This window comes from Meleagris gallopavo, chromosome 15, assembly GCF_905368555.1.
Source record: "Meleagris gallopavo chromosome 15, MGAL_WU_HG_1.1, whole genome shotgun sequence".
Taxonomy (NCBI): Eukaryota; Metazoa; Chordata; class Aves; order Galliformes; family Phasianidae; genus Meleagris; species Meleagris gallopavo.
Genome location: NC_139418.1, coordinates 9,642,430 through 9,653,556, shown reverse-complemented (window position 1 = coordinate 9,653,556; position 11,127 = coordinate 9,642,430). Strand labels below are relative to the sequence as shown.

Below are 11,127 nucleotides of genomic sequence, written 5' to 3'. Positions count from 1 at the left end.
GCGCGGTCCCGGGCTGCCATTGGCTTAGCGAGCGGGCGGCGAGGTTTGAAACCCCAACAGCAGCGGCCGCGAGGTTAGAGTGGCGTTCGTCCGGTGAGCGGCGCTTGTCGTGCGACCGAGGGCTAGGGAACGGCGGGTGGCGGAGCCCCGTGTAGCGGCCTGCATCGGCGTGTGGGGAAGACCCGTTCGCAGGCCTGCGTGCGTGAGGTGGGCGCGGGATGGGGATATGCGCTCGTGGGAAGCGGGCGTGTCGGCTGGGCCGCTGCTCTGACATCGCCTTGTGCCGCTTTTTCCTCAGCAGCCCCGTGGGACGCCATGGAACAAGCGCTCGCCTCCCCGGGGCTGTTCTCTGATGATGACGGTGCTGCTGCGGCCTCCCCCGTTCTGGAATCCACAGCGACGGGGTTTGGAGCTGACGTGCGCAAGGATCTCCTGTCCGAGTTCTCTGCTATCTCACCCAATCTCGAGGGCTCCCAGCAGGTGAGGCTGGAGCCCTGGTGGCGCGCACCGAGCAGTGCTGTGTCCTGCATGCGGCACAAAATGGTTGCCCTGCACGGTCAGCAGGGGCTCTTAAGAAGAGTCTGCTTTGGGCGGAGCAGCTCTCGTTACCAGCAGCCTTCTGATGAAGGGCACAATAAATGGGTGCCCCTTAACGTGGTGCTCAGTTCTGGGGCTGGGTTTGGTGTCACGGCTTTGGGTTCTTGTTCTGGTTCACTGCATAAACCAAAGATGTGTTGGTGTACGTGGAAATGTATGAAAAGATGTTCTGGTGTTTTGGGGAACCTTGGGAGCACTGAAGTGCTTGTTAATTACTGAGCAAGTCTTCAGGGAGTTGTGTGTTTTCCAAGCATTGATTTCTGTTGGTGTTCTGGGCCTGACAGATAGCTGTGCGTTGCTGCTCTGGCTGCTATGTTTAACTTGTGCAAATTTTGCAGGCTATTGCTGAAGATGTTAATGGAAAACTGAAGGTGTATCTGAGAGTTCGACCCCTGAAACCTACAGAGCTGGAAAAAGGGGAAGACCAGGTGAGATCCTTAATAAGGCAGTTGCCTGTGTTCTTACTGGGAGAACCAATTTTCCTTTGCTGTCATGTCATAACCTCTTGTAAGCCACTGCAATGATAGGATTTTGTTTTCTCTTTCAGGGTTGTGTCTGCATTGAAAATTCAGAGACTCTTCTTCTAAAAGCTCCCAAAGACTCCTTCACCATGCGGAGCACGGAACGTGGAGTGGGACAAGCAGTACATAGGTTCTCTTTCACTCAGGTAGGTAACTGGGACAGACAACCACAATTAACCCAATTAAGAAGGTTTTGAGCTTAAGCCAGTAATACAACTTAAAAAGCTGCCTTAGTAGTAGTAGTACCAGTATTCTGTGTGAACTGTGTTCTCTTGTACTACTCTCTACTCATTTCTGATGTTTTCCTTATTTAGATATGTATTTTGAAGTAGATTCTGCAAGCTTTAGCAGCAAATGCCAAACTCTTATTTTGTTAATAAAGATCTAAACATGCTAAAGGCTGTAGTAATACTGTATGTTACTGGACTAAGCAAGTGAACAGTCTGTTTTTACGGGGCTCTTGGACTGAAATTACTGGTAGTTTTGTGGTGGTGGAGGATGGAGGGATCCATTAAGGACTAAGAAGTATCATTTGAAAAATCAGCTGCAGTCTAATAGTAGGAAAGATCTACATGAGGCTGTTTTGTGTTGTTTTTTTTGCAGATCTTTGGACCAGATGTGGGGCAGAAATTGTTTTTTGATGAAACAATGAAACAGGTGGTAAAGGATGTATTGAATGGGCAGAACTGGCTGGTTTACACTTATGGCAACACCAATTCAGGGAAGACTCACACCATTCAGGGTAATGGGAATATAAAATGGTAGCAGACGTGAAGTAGCTGTGTGCTTCTACATTTCTGTTGAATCCATAGCTTCCTGCTCTTTCTTCAGGTAGCATCAAAGATGGTGGAATTCTGCCTCGTTCCTTAGCTGTTATCTTCAATAGTGTGGGGGACCGCCTGTACCAAGCCATGGACCTGAAGCCTTCACTCTGCAATGAGGTGATCTGGCTAGATAGCAGGCAGGTTCGGCAGGAAGAGACCAAGAAACAGAGCATGCTGCGAGGGGGTTTGTGGGAGGTAAGTATGTTGTTTCCAGGAGGTTTACTAGGGAGTGAATAATGTCAGACCACCTGGTCACGGTTTTTTTGTTTTCTCTCTAGGAGGAGCTGTTAACACCACTGAAAAGGAGTTGCAGTGCTGAATCTCAGCTTCAGGCCGCCATCAGTGGCAGCTTTGACAGTGGAGTTGCTGGCCTCTCTTCATCCAGCCAATTTACCAGCCATTCAGACATCAGCCAAACAGAAGGTATGACTGGAAACCTAATTTGTACCACCTGTTTGTTGGAGGAACAGAGGAAGAAAGGGCAATAGCTATCTAGATACTGTGCTGTTTAGTAAAGAAGCAAAGGTGTTACAGTCTCGCAGATTTTCCCTTTGAAAGATGATGACTCCTGTAGCAGATCTGCTGAGTCGTGGCCTGAAGCAGTGACTGAGCACCTGCTGGGGAGACAGGGCCAGCCCAGGGGAGCCCAGGTGCAGGCAATGTGCCTGAGTGACTGAAAATGATGGAGCCAGGATCGACCCTTTCCCAGACCTCATTTAAGGGTTGGCAGTGGAGGTGAGGGCATCTCTTGCTAGAGATCCCTGCCTACCTGAGGCTTTCCAAAGGCAGGCAGCTCTTTTCCTTCATTTCTGCATCTGTGGCTGCTGCACTTGGGCTTGTTCTCATTTGCTGCAGCTGAAGACTTTGCTACCCTGCTATTATTGTGGTACCTTCCCTCCCATTATATCATTACAGCCCCTCAGCTGAAGAACTCTGTACATTTGTCTCATCAAAATCTGAACATATGGTTATTGAGCAGGTGACTGCTATGCAGTGAGGGGTTGTTGGAAAGCAAGGTGCTGCACTGAGATATCACACTGCCCACTTGTACCCAGATTGTCAAATGGAGGAACTACTAGCTGAGTAGGTATCCAGGGAGTAAGAAGGCTTAAAACACGTCAGAGTTTTTATGAAATATCTTGTGCTTCTTGAGTTGAGATCAAGTATATAGGCAGTCCTTGTGCATAAAGATACTGTTATAGGGAATTTAATACTGTGTGATTGGGCATAGGTAATTGCATATATCCAAACAGCAGGGGGTATGTAGAATAGCTTTGAGTCTGGGATGGTGTTATTACTGAAGAAGGACACTTCAGTCTTTTCCTGAACAACTCAGGTCTGACCTTAGAAAGACTGCAGTCATGATTTTTTTTTTTTTTTTTTCCTCCCCAGAACTGGGCCCTCGTTGGGCTGATTTGGATCGTATTTCACTCAGCACCACAGGAGATGTGCAGTTCTCCATCTGGGTCTCTTTCTTTGAGATTTACAATGAGTTAATCTATGACTTGTTAGAACCAGCCCTCCCTGGCCAGAACCGCAAGAGGCAGACGCTGCGGCTCTGTGAAGACCAGACTGGCAACCCCTATGTGAAAGGTATTTACCTGAAAGATGTTTGTAGTGGGCCCCTAGGGGGATCACACCTGGGGGAGACTTAAGGACAGAGTGGGTGGCTTAGTGGTGATATGCTGGGGAGCACAATGTCCTCTGGCCCCTCAGAAGTTTCTGATGCCTGGATAAAGAGGATGTGAAGCTTACTAATGTCAGGGAAATGCTATGGTTTCTTAACTGCCATGTCCAATGCATGCCTGCTTTTCTAGATCTAAACTGGATCAATGTCCGTGATGCTGATGAGGCCTGGAAGCTCCTGAAACTGGGTCGGAAAAACCAGAGTTTTGCTAGCACCCACATGAACCAGAATTCTAGTCGCAGGTCTGGAGTGAGAGGGGGCATTTCTTAGATATACAGTTCTGAGAAGCTTTTAAATGTTACTTTTCTTTTTTTAAATGCCTGCATGCTCCTTTTACAGTCACAGTATCTTCTCCATTCGGATTCTGCATTTGCAAGGAGGTGGCAGTGAAATTGTTCCCAAAATCAGCGAGTAAGTTTCATGCTTTCTAGGATTTGTGGGTGTTCTCTGGACTTTCTTAAACTGTTACTGTGGATCTGGAAAGTATCTTAAGGAAGATCTTGTGGAAAGCACTTGGAGTGAATGTTTCCACTCTTTAGGCCTGGAACTGACAGCGGGGAGAGCTTTGTTGAGGAGTACTGCAAAATATGACTTGAGATAGTTCTTAAACTCTTTAAAAGTAAACATGAGTAACTGCCCTTGCAGCAGGGCTGATTTAACTGAGGCTGCTGCCTGTTTTTCAGACACAGTTATCTGGATGTGAGTTGGCTCAGCACCTGGGAAGTGGCTGTCTTGAGGATCTTTGAATGTGACACTAAGCTCATGTTGTTCTTATCTCATTTAATCCTTACACTTGGGCTGTTGCTAGATAGAAAGACCCGCCTAATTTATCCTAAAGGAGCTTTCTTTGTCCTCCTGAGGAAGCTGGGAGAGTGAGCAGGGGAAAGTGACTGCAAGGTGTCTGAATCGTAAACCTGGTGAGAACAGCACAAATATGGTGGGTCAAAAGATAACGTCTCCATTTTTTTCAGGCTATCCCTGTGTGACCTTGCGGGATCAGAGCGCTGCAAAGACCAGAAAAGTGGTGATCGAATGAAAGAAGCAAACAACATCAATACTTCCCTGCATACATTGGGTCGCTGCATCACTGCCCTCCGTCAGAAGCAGCAATCCAAGTGAGTATCTGGAGCTTCAGAGGGGAGGGTGTGGGGAGGCTGTCTTTTCCCATGGTCTTACTGTTGTCTCTCCCCGTAGACTGAAGCAGATTGTGGTTCCCTTCCGGGACAGCAAGCTAACCCGTGTGTTCCAGGGCTTCTTCACTGGACGTGGGCGCTCTTGTATGATTGTTAACATTAATCAGTGTGCATCTACATATGATGAAACTCTGTATGTAGCCAAGTTCTCAGCTGTTGCCAGCCAGGTAAGTAACACTTAGTAGCACTGTGACATGCTCAGGATGCCTCCTCCTATGGGAATGGGTCCTTTCCTACCAGAAGGCAGGCATTCCTTCCCTGTGTTTTTGCAGTGGATTGTTAACTTCCCAGTAATTCCAAACTCTACTAAATTCAAAAGTTTGACAGCATACAGAGAACTGCTATGTTTAAAGACTGTAGCTTCCAGGCTTTATGAACCAGTAATGATAATTTTTTTTCCCCTTCAGCTTGTTCAGGCCCCTCCCACAAAGCTGGGACTTCCATCCATACAATCAATTATCAAAGAGCACAGCAGGCGAACCAGCCAGGGTTCAGAGGCTACAGAGAAAGAAGAAGTGAAAACAGAAGACAGTGAAGATGAAGTGGATGTCTCTGTTTATGAGAGAGAGGTGGGTTGTGATTTATTTTGCAGCTTTTATTAATAGAAAAGCAAGAATATGATTAAACATTAATCTAGAAGGTGGGTCCTGGAACTCAGTGCAAAAGATGACAGACATCCTCAAAGATATGATCCTTAGAACACTGTAAATTGAGAATCTATGGAAGATATTCCATCCACAGTTGCTCAAAATCTGAAGCATGTGCTTAAAAACACTTGTCCACTTGTGGAACAAGGACATTAAGAGCTCAGGTGCAGATCTGTAACCTCTCCTCTATAAAGGAAATCTTGATCAGAGAATTAGTAAAACAGTTGGCTAAACTGAGGAAAAATAATCAGACTTTCTGGATACTCAAAGTGGGCAGCTGGAATAGCTGAAAGAGTGGAGTGGAAGAAATACAGATTTGGGTTGTAATGTATCAGAGTAGCAAAGGCATGTGCAGCCTTGGGCAGTGCAGTATAGCAAGCTGCTTACAGAGATAGCTTCAGTTGGAGTGGTGTTTAAACCATCTCATGGGAAAGGAATTGGGAACAAACCTACCAACTTAGTTTTAGTCGCTTGGAAAAACATCCTAAACCTAGAATACCCCAGCCTTACAGATACAGGATCAGCTAGTTTGTTTTTTCTAGGTCTTAATTCTGCTATGCAGTGTGGGCAAGGGAGTTTGTGTCTTCCAGGACTTGTTGCGTGCAGTGGAAGCTGCACGAGAACTGTTGGTGCAAGAGAGGCAGGAGAAGCTACAACTCGAAATACGTCTCCGTACAGAGATCTGCAATGAGATGCTGGAGGGCATGCAGCAGAAGGAGCAATGGTGGAGGTACAGCTGAGGCTGATCAATCTCCCTGTGTTCAGGGTGTGCTGTGGTACCAAGGACTATCAGATCGAGATACAGATAGCTGTTTGCTTTTCTTCGTAGCCAACACATTGATGCCCAGAAAGAACTGCTGGAGGAACTGTATGAAGATAAACTGAATAACCTGAAGGAGTCGCTGACTGACTATTACCAGGAAGAAATCCAGGTTTGTTCAGAGGGAAGGAATGACATCAGGAGGAAGGTGGCAGGAGCCTGGGGGTTCAGGAAGATGTTGTTACACAGACTGAGAATAAATATTTCGGGTTTTTTCTGTGCTATGTTAATACATGATAACTTGATCCACAATTCTTGCTAATTCTCATTTCTTGACTATTTTGTATTAGTTGGACTTCCAGATTTTTCAACCCTTAATCTGGGAATTAATGTGTAATCATTTTTATTCCTCTGTTAGTCCAACATAATCCTTTGTCCCTTTATTATTTTTGCTAGTGGCTTGCCTTGCAATCTTCAAATTAACATCAGTTCTGTGAATTTCGCTTATTAACTGTAGTTGTGAAGGGTACAGGCCTGTCTATAGCTCTCATCATATGAGAGTGGCCCTCTCTGAAGATGCAAATTAACACATGTGGTAGAGAGGCTGGAAAAATGGTTTAGGTTCTCAACAAAGTGGGTTCACTATCTTCACATAAAGGGCATTAAATGCTGTATCCAACGTGTGAAATGGATGATGGAGAATGTCTCGTGGGGAAAAAGACCCGGAAAATCTGAGGTAACAAAGGCTGTATTAAGAAAGTCTTGTTTAATTTTTGAACAAACTTGCTTCAAGGAGCGTGATGAGAAGATTGAAGAGCTCCAAGCTGCTCTGCAAGAGGCAAAACAAAAACTGGATGCTAAGCAAAGGGACTCAGAGCAAGGCTTGCGTCGATCAAAGCGAGTGGCTGCCTCGTGTGCTCTGCAACAGGAGCTGACAGATACTAAGGCCAAACTGGAGCAGTGTCAAATGGAGTTGAATACAACATCATCAGGTAAGGCAGGCTCATCTCCTAGTTCAAAATCTAAAGTTCCTTTGTTTAAACTGGAAGCCTGAGCTCTTCTCAGTTTGTCTGTCTCAAGGGCAGTCCAGGCTTTAAGAAAAACCTAACATTCTGTGAATGAGCTCTTGCTCACTAATTTGTCTGTTCTTAGAGTTGCGCAAGTACCAAAGATTACTGGAGCCACCTCCCTCTGCCAAACCCATTACTGTGGATGTAGACAAGAAACTGGAGGATGGACAGAAGGTAACTCTATCTTTGTTAGAGAAAGAAACTTGCGCAGCAAAATGCTTGCCAGTTAAAACGTGTTTGGAGCTGCTATTTTCAAGGTGTTAAATGGTTGACAGCATTCTGAAAGCAAACCTTGAGTACAGATGTGGAAGATGCTGGTGTTACTGATCCCAGTGTACCTCACTCAGATCTCCCTCAGTACTGCATGTCTGGATTATCTCAGAGCAGCCTTGTTTCTAGAACAGTGTTAATACAACAGCTCACTTTAAATCTCTCTTGTAGAATGTGAGATTGCTACGCTCAGAATTACAAAAACTTGGGGAATCTCTTCAGTCTGCAGAGAGGGCATGCTGCCACAGTACAGGTGCAGGGAAACTTCGAGAAGCCCTTTGTACGTGTGATGACATCCTGGCTAGACAGGTAATGTGTTGTCTTTTGTTGCAGCGTGGTATTTATGTACTTTGATATAAGCAGCAGATAGACCTAGATTCTTGTAGCTGCAAATATAAATGTCTTATTCTCTAGACACATAAATACCTGTTACGTTAAGGGAGCTATACTGCTAACTGTTCAGTGTTTGAGTCATACTGCATATTTAACTCTCCAAAAGGGACCCAACTGTTTCTGTTCAGCCACCTGACAGCTTGCACTTAAAGCAGAATTCAGAGTTCTCATTCCATTATCCACTGTGCTCCATTATCTACTGTGCTCCATCACAGTTGCTATGGCAGCACGTTTACAGCATGGTGGATTCTGTTTTTTTTTTTCTTAGCATAACTGTTTCCTTTTTGTTACTGAACTGCTATACTGCTGACAGTAGGAGCTTTTTCTGTATGCCCTTATTTAGCATGCTGGTTAGTGAAGTTCAGCAGAATCTTCAATTCATAATAACCCAGGAGTTACATTATTGTATCTCTAAATATACTGCTTTCCATTTTTCAGGACCAAACGCTGGCAGAACTGCAGAACAACATGATGCTGGTAAAACTGGATCTGCGGAAGAAAGCAGCTTGCATTGCTGAACAGTATCACACTGTACAGAAGCTCCAGGCTCCTCCAATGTCTACTCTAAAGAAACGGTTCTGTGCTAACAGGGAAAACCTACAACCTAACCAACCTCCTGGCAAAAAGCCCTTCCTGCACAACCTTCTGACACGTTCAGCTCCCCGTCCTGCTGCTACCAGAGGGTGGCAACTTCGATCAGTTGCTCTATGACTTCTTGGAAAGGCATCCCTGCCTCCCCATTACTGGAACAGGTGGCATACCCAGTATCGTAGCTTCTCTTCTTTGTGTGCTTGTTTATTATTGTAGCTGCTTGAGAGCTTATGTAAACATCTCTGCATATGTATGGTTAAAAGTTTTAATCAATACCAAAGTGGTGGACAACGACCTTCTGTAATTTAAACACTACAGTGAGGAAAGATTTTTAAGTATAAAACAGTGCAGTGGTTTAAATGACCAGTTAAAATGAGTTCTCTTCAACTATGTTGGCACATAAAAATAAGTTCACGAGATCCTCCTTGTAAGATATTCTCCCTTCCTTGAATTATAATCCTTTATTAAAGTATACGCGTTCTAGTTCAGGGCTGTTCTCCTGGATCTTTGCTTGTAAGTCTGGCTCCAAGCGTGTTACAGACATAGAACTGAGCAAAAGAAACAAGTAAAATGGTGTTATATACAACAAGCACTTGATTCTAAAATAAGACTGAATCTCTTTAAAATTCCTGGGTTCTGGAAAGTTTATAAAAAAACTGAGAACTCCTCATAAAGGAATCATGCTCCCCAGATCAAGCAAAGGAATCTCCTATTTAAAAGGTGTTAGAGATGTTCCATACCTTACAGGAACAGCTGAGTTCCTACTATTGTGAAGGCAGGAATTTAAGGAGTTGCTTAAGGTTGTGTTTAACTTACTGTCTGATTTTATTCAGTTAATGTTTGAGTCATCACACACAAAAGTGAATTCAGCTGCCAGATCACATAAACAGATGCAATTTTCTAAAGACAGTTTGAGATCTGTGAAGTTGAGAGCACTAGTTAAAATCGAGAGCTACCTCAGTAGAGGGGTGCTGTGAGTTCTGTGCTAGCTTTTTTTGAAGTCAAAAGCTACTTCAATTGCTCGCTATTTTAACCTACTCAGCTCCAGCTTGCATCTTTTAAGCTACATTTGGCAGCTTGTCAACTTGTAGTAGTTCTGACAATCACTAAATAATGATGAGTGATAAGTTGAATACATAAGACCTTGTTTCTACTATATACTGCAATTTGAGTTAACTTCAGTTGGAGGTAACTCATCCAGATTTTATTCTTATCTCAGCTATGAGCTTTTTTTTTAATAGGTTTTCATACTGAGGAGTTTGTATTGATGGGGAAAAAAACCAACCAAGTTGCAAATAAGCACATATAGTCAAGTGCTGTTCTCTATATCCAGTTTCTATCTAAAAAATGAAATGGGATCTGACCATTCTTAATGAAGCCATAACCTTACTGGACATGAACAGATAATTTGGACTACATTAATAACAATGTTACTCATAATTACTTTTCTGAATATTCTCATGTTTATCATGTTATATGAATATTGAGACTGTATACTCTGTGAGGCAATGACAACTTGTGTCTCTTTGCAGTATCTTGCATGTGTTGAATGTAACATTAAAGAAAGAATAACGTAACAGCAATACGTACCTTTTTTGAGGAAACAGTGCACAACACAGAGGAGTTGCAAACACAAGGCTAGAGAAGACAAAAACAGGTTTACAGTATTTAGGGTGCTAAAAGAAAATTTGAAACTTTACTGTCTTCTAAGCACAAAGCTCTTTTTTGTTTTGGTATGGATAGTGAGATAAGGTTCAACAAAAAACAACAACTTTATTTCTCACTGCATTATACTTCTGAAATCCTTTCTGTATTATGTGGTACTTAAACACATAAGCAATACCCTTTCATCTGATGTCCCTGCAGTGCTTTGCACTGGTGTACATGCAACATAAGGTGCTAGACAACAGCAAATGAAACCTTCCATTAACCAGATGTTTCAAGAACTCAAGCCGAGTATTAGTTTACAATTATTGTTTATGGAGGTGGCAGCTAAAGTATCTTTTTAAAAATCAAATTGCTTACACGTTTCCTGGCACTTCCTTTCCTCTTCCCTACCCCCTGCTTTTTTTTTTTTGTCAGCTTCTTTAACTGCTTCCTTTTTTTAATGGTATTATCAGCTTATCAGCCACAGATGTGGAAACGAAGTGCTGTAGTCTCAGTTTCTCAGAACAGTGGAGGAATGTCATTTCTGAAGCTTCTTATCTGTATTGCTTCGACATACATAGTTGTTGATTTTTTTTTTTTACCTTTATACAAAATGCAAATGCTACTTTCCTCAAAAAACAACCCCTAAAGTTATACCTTCAAAATAGCAGCCAGTCCAAAGAAGGCACTCACCAGAATCCGACTAATCCGACTTGAATAGGAGCACTCATCCATGGAAATCTCTGTTTAAAATAAAATATGACACAGTGAGTATGGTATCTTTTATTGCTCTTCCCACCTTGGAAACTTGCATTAGAAGGGACAACCTGCACCTAAAAGTGTTTTACACGATGAAAGGAAAACAATTACCAGCATACCTTAAGCTTGAGCTATGGCTTGAAAGCCTTATCCCAATCTCTTTCAACT

General features: G+C 43.5%; 2 protein-coding genes across 10 annotated transcripts in view; one reads left to right on the top strand and one right to left on the bottom strand.

Moving 5' to 3' along the window:
• The first annotated feature begins 32 nt into the window (after positions 1-32).
• On the top strand, positions 33-10,971 carry KIF20A (kinesin family member 20A). 5 transcript variants are annotated; one of them, XM_019620415.3, is made up of 19 exons: positions 33-93; positions 299-480; positions 936-1,025; positions 1,145-1,264; positions 1,722-1,860; positions 1,950-2,137; positions 2,221-2,365; positions 3,335-3,535; positions 3,760-3,871; positions 3,969-4,040; positions 4,601-4,744; positions 4,824-4,989; positions 5,230-5,391; positions 6,060-6,199; positions 6,299-6,401; positions 7,023-7,221; positions 7,382-7,473; positions 7,741-7,878; positions 8,401-10,971. In XM_019620415.3, exons 2-19 carry the CDS (start codon positions 316-318, stop codon positions 8,671-8,673), a joined length of 2,649 nt encoding a protein of 882 aa, XP_019475960.1. In that variant the 5' UTR covers positions 33-93; positions 299-315; the 3' UTR covers positions 8,674-10,971. The 5 variants fall into 5 exon arrangements, with proteins under 5 accessions (XP_019475960.1, XP_010717274.1, XP_085093101.1 ...); XM_010718972.4 differs by having other exon boundaries at positions 48-207; XM_085236975.1 differs by having other exon boundaries at positions 52-207; positions 302-480.
• The window catches only part of SFXN1 (sideroflexin 1), a 35,387-nt gene continuing 33,238 nt past the window's right edge, over positions 8,979-11,127 (bottom strand). For all 5 annotated transcript variants that reach the window (XR_014886696.1, XM_010718966.4, XM_085236979.1 and 2 more), the window contains 3 exons: positions 10,894-10,943; positions 10,144-10,191; positions 8,979-9,101 (listed from right to left, as the gene is read on the bottom strand). Coding sequence is in view for 4 of the 5 variants with exons in the window: in XM_010718966.4 (XP_010717268.1) it covers positions 9,005-9,101; positions 10,144-10,191; positions 10,894-10,943 (195 nt within the window). In the remaining variant the exon portion in view is untranslated. The remainder of the gene's footprint in view (positions 9,102-10,143; positions 10,192-10,893; positions 10,944-11,127) is intronic.

Bases quoted from the DNA above. Each gene is read 5' to 3' on its own strand.
- KIF20A (XM_019620415.3), top strand. From the start codon at position 316: ATGGAACAAGCGCTCGCCTCCCCGGGGCTGTTCTCTGATGATGACGGT. The intron at 2,366-3,334 runs GTATGACTGGAA...TTTCCTCCCCAG, and splicing joins AGACATCAGCCAAACAGAAG to AACTGGGCCCTCGTTGGGCT. The intron at 3,536-3,759 runs GTATTTACCTGA...CTGCTTTTCTAG, and splicing joins TGGCAACCCCTATGTGAAAG to ATCTAAACTGGATCAATGTC.